This window comes from Urocitellus parryii, chromosome 7, assembly GCF_045843805.1.
Source record: "Urocitellus parryii isolate mUroPar1 chromosome 7, mUroPar1.hap1, whole genome shotgun sequence".
Taxonomy (NCBI): domain Eukaryota; kingdom Metazoa; phylum Chordata; class Mammalia; order Rodentia; family Sciuridae; genus Urocitellus; species Urocitellus parryii.
Window position 1 is genome coordinate 161,494,099 of NC_135537.1, and position 15,242 is coordinate 161,509,340.

The 15,242-nt window shown below is 56.1% G+C and overlaps 1 protein-coding gene and 1 long non-coding RNA gene across 4 annotated transcripts; one reads left to right on the forward strand and one right to left on the reverse strand.

Moving 5' to 3' along the window:
- The first annotated feature begins 406 nt into the window (after window positions 1-406).
- LOC144255778 (uncharacterized) lies at window positions 407-6,202 on the forward strand. Of its 2 annotated transcripts, XR_013343936.1 has the most exons (4): window positions 407-638; window positions 1,453-1,538; window positions 2,440-2,802; window positions 5,256-6,202. It is a non-coding gene; the product is annotated as an uncharacterized LOC144255778 (long non-coding RNA). The 2 variants fall into 2 exon arrangements; XR_013343937.1 differs by lacking the exon at window positions 2,440-2,802.
- Window positions 2,055-14,446, reverse strand: Stac2 (SH3 and cysteine rich domain 2). Of its 2 annotated transcripts, none has more exons than XM_026387144.2 (11): window positions 14,357-14,446; window positions 7,257-7,563; window positions 6,646-6,743; window positions 6,389-6,479; window positions 4,976-5,088; window positions 4,808-4,880; window positions 4,652-4,713; window positions 4,140-4,237; window positions 3,566-3,617; window positions 3,122-3,259; window positions 2,055-2,540 (listed from the first exon to the last, which is right to left on the reverse strand). In XM_026387144.2, exons 1-11 carry the CDS (start codon window positions 14,444-14,446, stop codon window positions 2,436-2,438), a joined length of 1,227 nt encoding a protein of 408 aa, XP_026242929.1. In that variant the 3' UTR covers window positions 2,055-2,435. The 2 variants fall into 2 exon arrangements, with proteins under 2 accessions (XP_026242929.1, XP_026242930.1); XM_026387145.2 differs by having other exon boundaries at window positions 4,652-4,749.
- Between the last annotated feature and the right edge of the window lie 796 nt (window positions 14,447-15,242).

Below are 15,242 nucleotides of genomic sequence, written 5' to 3' on the forward strand. Positions count from 1 at the left end.
GCATGATCTTCCTGCCAGCCTCCTCCATATGTCTAAGTGATTCCCCCGTCTCTTTATGCCTTCTAACTAGGAGGGTGACCCTTTCTTCCACTCTCAAGGCTAGGGACCCTAGGAAGGGACAGGGCTGCCCTCCCTTCCCAGACTCCCAACCTTTAGAACCTTCCCTGGTGAAACCACCCAGAGAAAGCTCCAGGAGGGTCTTTCTAGCTCAGGGGGCGGGGTCTGGGCCCAGGCCCGGGTGGAGGAGGGTGTCTGTGAAAAGAGGTAGCCCCCACCCCGCCGGCAGCCTGGAGCACCCGCGCTGCCCTGGCACCCCCGCAGCCAGCCTCTTGCTAGCTAGCGCTCGCCTCCGCCTAAAAATAGCCCTGGACGTGCTCGCCAGGGCCGTGACGCTGCCGGGCGGGCAGCGGCGAAGGAGGCCGCTCCGCCAGAGCGGGTGGGCGGCGGGCAGGCTGCTCCGGGAGGGGCGCGCCGCCACCGGCCCTGATGCCAGGCTCGGGATGATGAAGGCGCGGCTGAGTCATCTCAGGGCCCCAATGTCCGTGACTGTCCCCGCCGCCAGCGTCTCTGTCTCGGGCTTGACGGCTGCGGGCCAAGGCTTATCTCTTTGCCTGATGAGCCCTCTCAGGCCAGGGCAGGTGGGTCTTTGAGGGCATCTCTGGGTGGGTGAGAGATCCCGGAGGTCCTGATGGTCCCGACGCCGCGAGGTATGCGTCGGCCCCTGCGCGACTCAGGTGCGCAGCTAACCGCAAAGTGACCAACCCCACCCTCTCCCTCCAGAGTCCCCAGACCTCCGTTTCTCCCCTTCCTCGGGCGCTTTCCGCATCTTTCTCCTCGGTTGGCTCTCCAGACCCCGCCCTTTTGGGATTGCCTGCGTGCAAGGGAGCAAGGAGGCCTGGCCCTGCCAGGTCCGCGGTGCCAGCCCTTCTTACCCCTCAGGTCCCACCCCAACTCCCTGCCCCTTTTCTTCCTCTGTGTCAATCAGACACCCAGAGCAGACAGGCTGGGACAAGAAACATTTACTTAGGGCTCTGGGGCTCAGCAATGCCCCAGCAGACCCGTCATGCAGCCTCGTGTACAGTGGGCATCGGGCCCGCCCCTGGGGTACTGCTGGGGGGGCCTCATGGCAGCAAACAGGGCAGTGTGGCTTGAGCCCCCTCTGCGGGGGGAAAAGTGGGACAGGGTCCATTGGGTAGGAAAATCTGTGTCCCTGTCACTGCACGGAGAGTGTGACTGTACCCAGGATGGGGGTGGCATTGGCTGGGGCAACCAAAGACACAAGAGGTGGGGCTCTGAGCTTGGGGGAAGGGGCTGGCACCAGAAAAAAAGCAGCCTGCAAAGGCGAGGTCTTCTCTGTATGTGCCTACCCCACCCCAGGGGTTCCTCCTCCCTTCCTTTCCTGGTGGCCAAACAAGACATTCTTTCTTCTCTCTTACCCTCTCTTCCTCCTAGGTCTCTGTGTCCAAGACAAGGGAGCAGACACAGGCAGAAGAGGGACTCCTAAAACACCAGTGCCCTGAAAAGTCTGGGGAGAGGGGGTAAGGAAGGTCACCCTGAGGGTGGGGCTCCTGGAAGGACAGGAACTGACAATCACAGGTTTCCCTAACTGGTTGCTCCTGACAGCTGGGATTTTGGAGTCCTGACAGTGAAGTGGGGTATTGACCAAGCATGAGCCAGTGTCTTGTTCTCAGTTGAGTTTCTGTGTCCAGGCTGCTCTTGGGCACCCTCTTCCTGTAGACATATGTAGGCTGAAGCTGCTCTGTGGTGACTGTCCTACTTGAGGGGACAGTCTCAGATTTGTCACACTCTTCTTAGACCCCAGCCCTCCCCCTCTCTCTTGACCCAGGTTTCAAGTAATGGGAGAGATTCCTGCAGAACTTTCCTGAGAATTGACTGAGTGACAGATGGCAAAACTAAGAAGTGGACTCAGGGCCCTCCCATGACCCTGGATCCCCTCCCAACCCCAATAAGAGGGTTGAGGGATTCAGAAAGACCCCCACCCAAGGCCCCACCCCACTTGCAAAGGGGCAGACACACATAGACCCAAGCAAAGGCTCTGTGAACAGAGGGGGGTCTGGCATGCAAAGGTGGTATAGGCAGGTGGAGACTCTCTGGAAGATGCAGCAAGGAATTCCCCAGGGACCTTCCCCAGGGCAGGACTCAATGTGGCAACTGGACTGGGGGTACCAGGGCACTGGGTGGACCTACCTGCAGCTTCCTCATTTCTTCCCACTTTCTCCTCCCCGCTCCCAAGTCAACCCACTCAGGGCATCCCACCCAGGAAACAAAACCCTCTTCAGTGTAGAAGGCTCCTAAGCTGTGGTGGGTGGAGCCTAGGAGAGGGACAGAGGGAGAAAGGGTGTGGCCAGGGCACCTGCTCCCTCCCCAGCCAGAAGCAAGGGCCAGGGGTGGCATCTGGGTTCTCTTGGCTCCTGTCAGATCTCGGTCAAGGCATCAGCAGGCACCAGGCCCCGCTTCTTGCCGCTGCTGACGCGGAGGAAGCCATCAGCATCCTTGCTTCTGGCCACACCCACACAGATCTGAGCGGGAGACACAGAGCAGAGGCCTGGCACCACCTGCAGCCTGGTCCCCAGTCCTTCTGATGTTCCCAGGGACCCACCCAGGGGATGATGGGACCAGTGTCAGATGTGGCTGAAGCCTGAGCTGAGCTGATGAGAGCAGATCCTATGAGTATGCAGGCTCAGCTGCGGGACCAGGACCCAGAGGACTCCAGGCAGCACTTCTAGACCCACCGTGGAGATCAGCTGGCCCAGTGCCCCATCCCACCACCATTTCACAGAGGTGATAACAGGGAAACGACCCAAGGTTACATAGCAAACCAGAGGCAGTCAGCATTCACACCTGAGCCTCTGGACTCCTAAGCCAGTGCTCCTTCCCTATCCCAACTGCCTTTAATGTTATTCGGGCCCCTGACTCTGTTGGCCACCACCCAAATTCCACAACATGGGATGATGGGAAGACCTTGCTACCTCTTCATATCTAACCTGCTTTTCCTCTTGCTGCCAGGCTGCAAGCATCCTCTTCCAGGGCACTCACCCCTGTCCTGCCACCTCTCTCCCATGCTCCCTGCAGGGCCCAGGTCAGGACCCCAGATGCTCACCTGGTTCTCCTTGAGGCTCATGTAACCCTGTTCCTTATTCCCGGAGAAGGGCTGGCAGCAGCGCCAAACATTCTCGCCAGGCCTCACCCGCTGCACAAAATTGGCTGGGAAGAAGCCAACCCGGTCACCGATCTTGCCCTGTGGATGAGATTGGCAGTGAGCCCCAGCACCAGCCCCCACTCACACAGATTTCTCCAGACCCAGTTCCCACTCAAAGCTAGTGCCATCAGCCTCCAGAGCTGGGGCTCTCTTTTTATTCCAACCCCCAACTGCATGGCTTCTGGATCTGGAAGAGCATAAGGAAGGCAGAGGGACAAAGCTGAGGTGGGGAAGGTCAAACTAATGGCAGGGCCCTGGGCTTGGCTTGGGTCAGTGATTGGAGGAAGGGAGGTCTTCTTCCCAGTGAGGATGGGGCTCCCTCCATGCCCCACCCTGCCAAGTCACCTTCCACCAGTCCTCATTAGAGTCATCCACCAGCATGATGCGATCTCCAGGCCTGAGGAGGAGAGACTGGGGCAGCACATGGGGTCCCTGGACACCCTGCACAGCCATCTCCAGAAGCTTCTTTTTTTTTTTTTTTTTACTGTACTAGGGATTGAACCCAGGGGTGCCACACCCCCACCCTGTTTTGTTTTTTAAATATTTCATTTAGAGACAGGGTCTCACTAAATTTCTGGGGCTGATCCTCCTATCTCAACCTCCCCAGCCACTGGGATTATGCGTGTGAGCCACCATGCCCAGCTTTAGAGCAGCTTCTTCAGGCCCTCAGAGGACACAGTAACCTGGTACAGCAGGTTCTCTTCAGGGTATCCCAGAACAGGGGCAGGAGACAGGACATCACTCTTGAACCCTGGGTAGCTTCAAGTTCCTGTCTGGGCTCAGCAGCCTCAAGTATGCAAGGAGAAGGTTCCTGAAGGTTCCCCTCATCCTTGTGTTCCAAGCTCAGTGAGGTGGGGAGCAGCCCTGAGACTGGAGCCCTGCATCTGCCCAGCAGGGCTGGACCACAGAGAAGACTTACTGTAGAGCCAGGTCGTTGTTCTCCTGGGGCAGAAACTTGTAGAGTGCAACGTAGGAATACATGGCCCCCACGTCCTTCCGCAGGGGGACTTTAGGGGCCTGTGGGAAAAGCTCTGGGTCAGTGATGGGTGGGCGACACCCTCACTTCCCCCACTCCCCACTTGCTCCTGGGGGCTCTGGTATGGGAATCCCTAGGTCAGTGACAGGGGGAAGACCCGCCTGCCTGCTCGGCTCACCCACCCCTGCGGCTCACCCACCCCTGCGGGGCCCAGGGAGGGAAGATATCCTCTGTCTGCTTCACTCTGGAACTGCCTGGCCTTGGGAAGCAAGAGCAAGTGCAGTAGGCTATAGGCCAGCGGTGGGAGAAGTCCCCCTGCTCTTGTGCCTCTCATCCTGACACTGCCTGTCCCTGGGGACTGAGGACAAGGGAGGGAGTAGTGAGTTTCCCCACTGGCTCTGTTCCACCCACCTATGGATCAATGCCAAGGGGGTTCCATGCCAGCATGAGCTCACCTGCTGTCCAGGGCTCTTCTCCTCTGGTAGTGACCCTTCGTTCTCGGCTGGGGCTGTGAATACTGGAGACGCCAGGGTGGGGCCAGGGTGTGAGGCGGCTGGAGCAGCCCCCCACTGCACCCGTTCCTGCCCTGATTCCTTCCCACCCTCTCTCACCACTGTCACCAGGCCCCTCCTCTGAGCTGCGGATGCTGCCTTCCCCATCTTCAGCCAGCTCATCCCTCTCACTCTAGGGACAGGGAGAGGGATGGGCTCAGTCCCTGGGCCCACTGTCACACTCAGATGTCCCTCTCCCTAAGGCTCCCCTTGGGCACCCAGCATTACCAAGCTCCGTGTGGGGGACTCAGACGTGCTGCTGAAGCTGGAACGGTTCATCAGTGCCAGGGAGGTGCCATAGCGCAGGGTCTCGTACACCGGGTCCACCTTCCCACTGGTCCCTGCTGAGCATCCACCCTCAAGGCCTGGCATCCAGCTGATGGCCTGGCTCTGTCCTGCAGCCTGCGTCTCCAGCCCTGGCTGCCTGGTCTGGTCTGGCTGCTCAGCAGGCTCCAGGCTGAGCCCCCTTCTTCCCCTCACCTGCCCCTTCTGGGTCTTCCCATCACAGTGGCAGCAACCATGGTTTTCCCATGGTGTCCTCCCATGGTGTCCATGCAGAGATCTGGACCTTCCTTGATTTGTTCACGGACCTCACAGCCCTGCAGTCACTCCAACACCTCATGCTACCTCCCAGACGGAATCCCTAGAACCTGCCCATGTCTCTCCATCTCTCCAGCCTGGTTCAGACGACTAAACTCCTGGCACTGTCTTGGCCCCCTGCTTCCACTCCAGCCCTCCAACCACACAGCAGCCAGAAAGCTCTTGAAAAAATATAATTATTTCTCTTCGAAGAAAATCCAAAAGACTATTCTAAATTGGACTTCAGGGCCTGGAACCCATAGTCTCTTTACAGTCCAGTCTCCCGCTCCCACTCCTGGCCCCAGCTACCTTGCCTTGTTTTGGGTTTTGTTTTTTTTAATAGTGCTTGCATCAAAATCCAGGACCTCATGGAAAGTATTCTAGCACTAACATATATCCCCAGCTCTTTTTATTTTCTCTTTTGAGATAGGGTCTCATTAATTTGCCAAGATTGGCCTTGCATTTGTGATCCTCCTGCTTCAGCCTCCCAAGTTGCTGGGATTACAGGCGTGTACCACTGCACTGGCTCCTGTCCTTTTTTTAAATTTAATATTTATTTTTGAGTTTTAGGTGGACACAATTTATGTGGTTCTGAGGATCGAACCCAGTGTCTCATGCATGCTAGGTGAGCTAGGTGAGTGCTAGGTGAGCACTCTACCACTGAGCCACAACTCCAGCCCCTCCTGTCCTTCTTGTTTGAGACACTCATCCCAATAGGAATTAATGATTTGTGAGACTGTCCATCTCATATCTCTCTCTCTCTCTCTCTCTCTCTCTCTTTTTCTCTCTCTCCTTTGTTAGACCATAAACCCTACCTTTTCTAGTACTGTGTTCCAGTGTCTTACACAGTGCCTGAACTTAATAGTTGTTCAATAAAGTGACTGAATGGGTAGATGAATACATAAATGAAGCCTACATCAGGACAAGAGCTTCCTGAGAAGGAAGTGGTAGGAGTGCTAAGGACTGGCAGTGCCAGTGTGACTCAGGGGCCCTTCTGAGAGATGTGTGGATTTTTTACTACACCACTAGAGGCAGGGGCCCTGGGATGGGAGGGACACTCACCAGTGGGTGGGGACTCTCTGCTCATGGCACAAGCTGGTGGTGGCTCATGCACCAGGAGTGGGGAGCTGAAGTTGCGCCGGAAGGAGGTGGACTGTGCCAAGAGGAGGCAGAGAAAAGGCATGGGGGAGTCACAGCCCAAGGAGCACATGGCCCTTCCTGAGCCCAGGGACCCTTCCACAGGAGCAACCAGCCTTAAGGGGTTCACTCACTCACCCTTCAGGGCAGTCCCAGGGACAAGGCACATGGACCCCACTCACCGTCTTGCCTAGGCATTGCTGGTGGGAGATCTCCTCAGAGCACCAGAGGTGGACGCTGACTTTGCACATCTTACATCGCAAGCCCTGCTTAGAGTTTCCTAGGAAGAATTTGGGTTCAGCAAGAGATGGGTCACGAGAGAGATGACATTCCCATGGGCAAGGAGCAAAGAAGGCAGGCAGGGCACAGGGAGGAGCAGGCTGGGCATTCTCAAGCAGCCACAGGGCCCAGCATCTAGGGTGTGGAGTGGCACAGAAGGGGAGGTATCGGTGAAACAGAGCAACGCTAAACACCCGGCCAACCCAGGACACATTTTGGTGGGGAATTGAACCCAGGGGTGCTAGTGCCTCCAGGAGCTAGAAGAGATGGTTATTCCAGTCATTCTTTCTGTACCTGGATGTCGGGGGAAGCGGGGGTCCTGGGGAGGGAACCCGGAGCCCTGGGGAGGGAACTCCACCCCTGGGCTAATTAGGATGCTCACTAATCTGCCCAGGAGAGACAGTAGTACACTGGAGTCCTGCACACTGGGGCACACCATCAGGCAATTGCATGGTCTACTACCCTAAGCCCACCCAGGCCCCTCCCCCGCTGGCTTCAGGGCCCAGGCACCTACCCACGATGAGCTGATGGCACAGCTCGCAAGGGCTGGCTCTCTTGAAGACATGTTCCTGGAAGCTGTGCAGCCTCATTGGTTTGAGTGGTGCCAGGGGGCGCGGGACTTGGCACGGGGAGGGTGCCGGGGTGGGCAGGCCCCTGTCCGTGGATGCGGGTGGTGGGGAGGGAGGGGGCAGTGGGGTTGGGGGCGTCAGCAGCACCTCGGTCGGACACTTGAGCTCAGAGCCCGAACGAAGGAAGAAGTTCTCCACGCTCTTACTTCGTAGGATGGTCTTGAGGGAGAGCGAGCGCTTGAGTCGCTGGAGCTGGGAAAAGATGGAGCTCTGAGAGGGAGGCTGCATGAGGCAGGCCCCTGCTAGGTCCCCTTCAGGGTGTCTCCTGCTGCAGCAGAGTGGAACCTGAGGGCCAGGAGCAAGAGGAAGCACTAAGCAGAGGCTCAGGCGTGCCAGTCTTCCACAGGAGCCAGATAGGATCCTCCATGAAGTTTTTTGTTGTTGTTGTTTTGGTTTTGGGTACTAGGGATTGAACCCAGGGGCGCTTAACCACTGAGTCCCGTCCCCAGCCCTTTTTGTATTTTTATTTAGAGACAGGGTCTCACTGAGTTGCCTAGGGCCTCATTAAATTGCTGAGGCTGGCTTTGAACTCATGATCCTCCTGCCTCAGCCTCCGGAGCCTGGAGCCACTGGGATTACAGGCCACTGGGCCCTGTTCTCCATGAAGTTTTTAGGGAATTCTGGCAGAGCAGGTATATAGTTAGGAATGGTGGGGACTGTTGCAAACCATATGGCCAGTAAGTCTCCCCTCATCCATAAGGCTGGTCTCCCCTCATCCATAAGGCTAGCCCAGTGTTGCCAGGTATTCTACTTTCCCAGAAAAATCTAGACTTTCATGTGAAATTGGATAGAAACGATTTGAAAGAGATTTCCTTTTTTCTTTTCATCATTCTTTTTTTTATGGACACACAGCATTTTATTGCATGGGTATACCATATACTTCAGTTAAAAACCAAAACACAAGAAAGTCTTTGGGTGCCAAGCAAAATACACCTGCTCCTCAGTTTTCCACCTGTACTCTCCAGCAGGCTGAAGAGAGTGGAAAGTGGGCATCCTGGAGCCTCATCCTTGAGACTGATTCTCCCTTGAAAACATCTCTTCAGCCCATTCCTTATAGTCACCTCATCACCGTGCCAATCCCGTCTTAGTTCAGACTGAGAAGGTACAACCCTAGTCTGGCTCAGGGTCTCAGCATATCCTGCCCACCATCCCCCAAAGTGTCCACCCATACCCACCCTCAGTGCAGCTGACAGGAGGTAATCCTTGACCCTGATAAAAATTTCATGGCCCCTCAGGACACAGTCTAAGGCCCTCACCATGAGACTGTCCTTGCAACTTGGCCAAACCCATCCTTCTCACCTGTGCCTTCCACCTGCAGCCCAGATATACAGTGATGCTCAAACTTATCCATACTTTACGCCTCGGAACTTTGACGTGTTTGTCTTCTTCTCTGCCTTATCCAGTTAATACCCTCTTTATCTTTTCAATACCTTTCCAAGGGCCCCTTGTCCTCCTCAGGGAAGCCAGATCTTCATGAATTCCATTTAGTGAAAGCACTCCCTCCGCTGGTGCCCACTGCACCTGCGCCAGTACTGACGCACATCACAGCTCCAATCAGGTTATTGGTGTCTAGTTCTCCCCCACTCAGGAGCCTGGGAACCCCTTGAGGCCAGGCACTGTCACCTCAAATGCCCCCACAGGGCCTCGTCACACAGTGGGTGGTCAGCCAGTGTGCCTCATTTGAATACATGATGAGCAAGTGACTGGAATCTTACATAGATCCCATGTGTGTAGTGCCGGGTCAGTTTTGCAGCAAGGCCCAGTTCTTTCCGCTTCTCACCAGAACACACCTTTATCGTGTCTGCCCAGAGCAAGATCTGGAGGCCTCTCCACCCAAAGCCTTGCCCCCTCCCCTCCTGTTGGAAGCCACCTTACCACTCCCCACTTCTTTCCACCAGCAATAGAAATGGGGGCCATAGGCCTGGCTCCAGACAGAAAGACTTGGCCAGGGTTCCCAGCAGGCATGCCAGGCAGCCTGTGTGCTGTGGCTGCCTGCCTGCCTGGCAACTGTGCCAAAGGGATGGAAGTGATGGCCCCTCCAGCCTCTAGGAGGCCAGCCGGCAGCAAGGCGGAGGGGGGAGCAGAGGGGGATGTTTGGGCATAAGGCAGGTCCTGGTGTGCCAGCTGGGAGGCCAGAGCCCTGGGGTGTCTGGCACACTGAATTGCTTAGCTCCTTCCAAACCTAACTTCCTGAACAGCTCTGTGGGCTTCTTTATGCATCCATGAGAAGCAAGGCCCCAGGCCCCTGATGCCTGGGCGTTGGAACAGAGGTGGAGAGCTAGAGAGATAATGAATTAGAATACAATACACTGGGGCTGGGGATGTGGCTCAAGTGGTAGCGCACTCGCCTGGCATGCGTGCAGCCCAGGTTCGAACCTCAGCACCACATACAAAGATGTTGTATCCGCCGATAACTAAAAAATAAATATTAAAATTCTCTCTCTCCCTCTCTCTTTAAAAAAAAAAAAAAAGAATACAATGCACAGCCTGGATCAGGTTATGGGCCACCCAGGGCTAAATGTGGCTCTGTGGACTCTAATGGGCACCAAGAAGCAGATGAAGCTTCTTCTATTCTGTCTTGGATCCTTAAGCATAGAATACATGGAGGCAAAACTAGGAGATGTGCTGGGAGTAAAGCGAAACTAGAGCTGGGCATGGTAGTGCATGCCCCAAATCCCAAGGGGCTCGGGAGGCTGATGCAGGAGGAGTGCAAGTTCAGACAGCCTTAGCAACTTATCAAGGGCCTAAGCAGCTTAATGAGACCCTGTCTCAAAAAAGAAAAAGGACTGTGGATGTGGCTCAGTGGTTAAGGGCCCCGGGTTCAATCCCTAGTGGTGGTGAGTGGGGGATCTAGACCGGCTGCCTGAAGGCAAGTCACTTTACTTCCTTTCTGAGCCTCAGTTTCTTCACAATCAAGAGGGAGGAGGCAAAACTAGATACTCTTTGAGCAGTACAAGGTTCAGGGGCCAAACCAACCAACTGGCCCAGAAACTTACTGTCAGATCACTGGAATTGAGGTAGCCTTGATATGCAGCCTCTCATTAATCCTGATGCTACCCTGAGGCAGTGACGATTTTTGTCAGTCTTTCAGATGAGGAATGACAGCTCAAAGTGGTTCCCATAAGTCCTCATCTGGTGAGCAGCAGAGTCAGGACCTCAATAGTGGCTCTGTGCTGAGCCTAAGTGCCCAGGAGCATCCTGTTGCTTTGGGCCCTGCCGTGTCTCCCACTCCTCCCCTCGGCAGTTCCATGGGCTTGTCAACTGAGGAGTCAGATGGGACCTAAAGGCCTAGCTACCTACAGCAGTCCCCCCCCCCCCCATCATGCTGTAATGCCCTGGCCACATCCCCTCTGAACAGTTGTCTCACTGTTGGTCACCTCCTGGGATAGGAAGCACAATCTCTCTTGGGACAGTCACTCCATCTTTGGGCAACTGAAATTACTGGAAAGTACTTCCCTATATAGAGCTGAAACCTGCTCCCTGGAACTTCTGCCTATCAGCCCTTTTTCCTCCCTTGGCTCCAGCAAGAGCTACTCCCTTTTAGACACATAAGTCCTTCCATTATGTGAAGTCATCGATCGTTTTCCCTTCTCAAAACCATGATCCCTGTGGGGTGAGATTTCAAGTTCCCACTCTCCAGCCTGTGTCCTTTCCTGATATCCCCCACTCCAGTCTCAGTGCTAGTAGCCACCTCTGCAGGATACCAGGGGCCTCTGGAATACAATGTTCCCCAGCACCAGGGCATCGTGGACTTTGCCACTGACTCCCTGGCTCCGTTGTAGGCCACAGATCCCAGGAGAGTAGAGAAGTGGGAAGGAAAAACATGCCACCTGGGATGGTTGGCAGGTGCCAAGGGCTATGGCCAGAGGGCAGGATGGGGACACATCTGCCAAATGGCTTGATGCCCGCCTACTCCAGAGACATTTGGCTTGGCTACTGAGACCTCATTTTGGCTCTACTAGACCAGGTGTTCCTGCTCCTGGGACTCCTAGATTCTGCAGAGAACCTTGCCCCATCTTCCCGACAGCTTTTTTTTTTTGGGGGGGGGTATCAGGGGTTGAATCCAGGAGTGCTTAACCATTGAGTCACGTCCCCAGCCCTTTTTATATTTTATGTAGAGACAGGGTCTCGCTAAAGTTGCTTAGGGCTCACTATGTTGTTGAGGCTGGTTTTGAACTTATGATCCTCCTACCTCAGCCTCCCAGAGCTGCCAGGATCACAGGTAAGTGTCACCTTGCCTGCTTCCCAACAGCTCTCTTTTTTTGTGGCTCCACTGCCCGGAGACCCATTCCTTAGCATGGGGAGAAGTTTCCATGTCCCGTGGCAAGCTGGACCACCTGAATTCTATTCTCACTCACCCCATCTGCACTTGTCTGGTTTGGAGTTTGAATTATGAAATCTGTTCTTCTGAACCCGCTCCGAGAGTCACGGCTGGGCTTGCCTATTTCCTTTCCCACCTGGCCACTCCCTCGAGGCCCCTTCTTTCCTTAATTTCTCACAGCATTTCCTGAAGGGGTATGGAGGCAACTGGCAGGGGGTGGTGGTGGACATGGAGCAAACTGATTCAGATGGTGGAGCTGGCATGGAGGGATCCTCCCAGAGATGGCACCAAAGTAGGTGAAATAGCAGACCTAGTGTGTCAGGATGAGATGGGGACCCAGAGGTCAGCCCTTTAGGAGGATCACTGAGTTGGTGCAGGGCCGAGATTCAGGCTTAGGGTAAGCAGGAGGCTAGACTCCTCTGGCAAGAAATGTCTAGGAGGGCCACCAAACTGATGAGCAAGCCTGGAATGTTGGCTTCAGTGCCTGAAGAGCACCAGGTCCCCTGTTGCACCTGCCTCACACTGAGCTGGGTGGGCATTCGCCAGTCCCCTTTTCCTCCATCTCCCCATCCCTACAGTCTGGAGCCAGGTGAGCTAGGGGCTGAAAGGAGGTTGCAAGGTCCCTGAGATGTCTCCCTGCCATGTGGAAGAGCCCCTGACCCCTTAAAGCCCAGTCTGTGTTACCACTTCTGAGTCCTTCTCAAAGCTGAATGGGGGCTTTAACTGGCCTAGTGCAGAAGAGCCAGATCAGATGTGGAATCTCTCTCTGCTTCTTTGGATCTCCCTGGCTCAGACCCAGGGTGATGACATTGGAGGGTCCTTGGGCTGGAAGGCAGGGAGGTAGAGAACTGCCAGGCCCTAACCTCCCCCTCCCCACACAGCTGAGCTTGCAGCCTGCTGGATTGCTGAGGCAGCACTGCCCAGGCTCCTGCCTGCCCTGGGGAGCTCCTAAGGTGGGGGCTGGACAGACAGGCCTTGGCGTGGGAAGTCTTGGGAGGGAGGTCCCTGAGTCCCAGAGAAGCAAGCAGAGGACCATTTACATGTGCCAGTGTGATTAGAGGGCAGCTGAGTAGGTCTGGGGCTTTAGAACTCAGGGTGGGGCTCTGACCTGGGACTCAGCCTTACAGAAGCTGGCACAAATATTCCAAGGAATATCCTCCCACCCCATCACTTCATTGCTTTCCAAGGATAGAAGACTTAACTTTGTGGTCTCAGAGGCCAGAGGCTCATTTTAAGGAGGCAGGAGAAGGCCAGGTGTGTACCTGAACATGTGACTATGGAGATCCCCTATGTCCCCTAGTTCAGGGATGGGGAGCTACTTGGGGTGCCTCAACCAGACTCTACCATATTCAGCATCATCTACTCACTCTCTTGATGACTTTGACCTTGAATTAACCTCCGGTTCTGAGGGGTGGTCAAGATGGGTTCGAGGAGGAAGAGGGACAATGGAAAGAGTCACAGATGAGCTAGTGATATCAGGGAGCCCAAGACCCACCCATTTTTGGTCTTCACTGTCCCCATTCTCCTCAGGGAACCAGAACAGGATGGAAACAAAACATCAGATGAAAGGGAGAGGGAATGAGGTCTTGACCTGAAGTCTGGGGAGGGGCAGAGGGCACCCTGGGCACAGCCCCTTGCTCCCTCCCTAACCCCAGGCCCTACTCAAGTTGCTTCCTGCAGAACTTCTCGAGCACCTAGAATTTGGGGAGGGAGCAGAGAGATTAGAGGTGAGGAGGTTGAATGTGAGGGATGGCCTTCCCCCACCCCTTTGAGTGCCAGGAATTTGGGCTCCGCCTGCCTTCACTGGGGAATAATTTATTCATTGTGACTCTCTCAGGAGTAACAATCATACATAATTAGGGTTAATTATGACATTCATTAATTACAATGACTTCTTTTGCTTGTGCCCGCCCCCGTCCCCTAGGCCGGCTCCTGGGGTGGGGGGGTTGGGGTGGGGTTGCTTCCTTGCAGCTCTGGAGCTGCAACATTCAGGGTCCCCTCCCTCCGTGGACATCTGAGCTGCCGCAGCGGGGGCGCATCTCCGGTAGCGGTCTCTGGTCCCCGAGTCTAACCTGGGAGACAGCAATGAATGCAAGACTGCTGTGGGGCAGAGAGAGAGAGACGCCCAGAGAATCAGAGATAAACACGTAGAGGGACACCGAGAAAAATCGGGAGACTCGAATGGGTAGGACGCCAAGACAGAAACAGACAGTTGTAGAGATATGCCAAAGAGATAAGGGCAAAGAGAGACTGACTGAACTGCAGACAGACCTGGCCGCCACGGGAGGGGGTGCGCCTCGCACGCACACACGCGCGCGCACACTGGCCGCCCGGCTACACACCGCTACACACTCCCTGCGCCTTCGCTGCGCTGATTCCCTCCAACAAAGCCGAGTTACAACCTCCCAGGAGGTAGCAAGAGCTCAGCCGTTTGTCTCGAGCGCTCCGGAGCGTTCTGGTCTTGACAGGGGACTCCTTGGGTCCCCTCTTCTCAAACCCACTCCTCCCCGCGGGTCGCGGCGTGCAGTCTTGAGATCACGAGGGCCCGGGATAGCTACGGTGACCCCAAGGCGCCCGAGCCCACGGAGGTGAGCGCGCGGCGAGGAGAGCGCTAGGGCCAGGGGTACCGCAGGCGGAGGCCAGGCCTCGAGCCCCCTGACTTACCTTGGTTTCCTGGAGGGTGGAGACGGTTCCCGCCGGGGTGTGGGTGGCCGCGTCATCCGGCTCGTTCTCCTTCTCGCTCATTTCGGTCATGGTTAGGGGACAGGGGCAGAGAGGGTACTGAGACCCGACGGCAGGCCAGCCGGGCGTAGGCTGCGGGTGGCAGGCGTCTCTCTGGGACTCTGAAGCCCTTCTCCAGAGACTGTCCCCCAATGAACCTCAGGAAAAACCCTCCCAGGCAAAGCAGCCCCCCACCCCCGGGCGCGGGCGGACAAAGTTGCCGGGGCGGCGGGGGAGGGGGATGCAATTACACCGAGCTGAGGGAGCGGGACGACCCCAGCGGCGAGGACCGAGGGTCTGCAGAGGATGCTGCTTGCAGCAAGGGGAGGAGGGAAGTGGGGATGCAAGAATGAGCCGAACGAGGGAGAGACGGAGCTGTCCGTGTCCGGCCGGCTCCGCCGTCCTCTGCGCCCGCCCCCCATTCCCCTCCCCCTCCCCCCGCCGGCCCCAGCCGGGCACCCGGAGGCCCCTCCGCCCAGTCCTCGCCTCCCAACTTTGATTTAGGAGGTCGCCTGGTCCCTCCCCCTTCTCTCCGCCGCTCCCCCGCGCCGCTATGCAAATCAAGCTTCTCCGCTATTGGCTGCCGTGGTGGCCAGGAGGGCGAGCTGGGCGGAGTCTTGGGGGGCTCGACACGATGGGGTGGAGCTTGGCAAGACGGGGCGGGGCTTGAAGGGTAAAGAAGTGGAGGGGGTAGTTTTACACTGAAAAACCCGAGATGGGGGCGTGACAAGATTAAAGGAAGTCTGGAAGGATCATAGTAGAGTCTGGATGGGATTGCAGAAATGGAAATGAGTTGGAACTGCAGCAAGATGGCTGAGCATGAGATCAA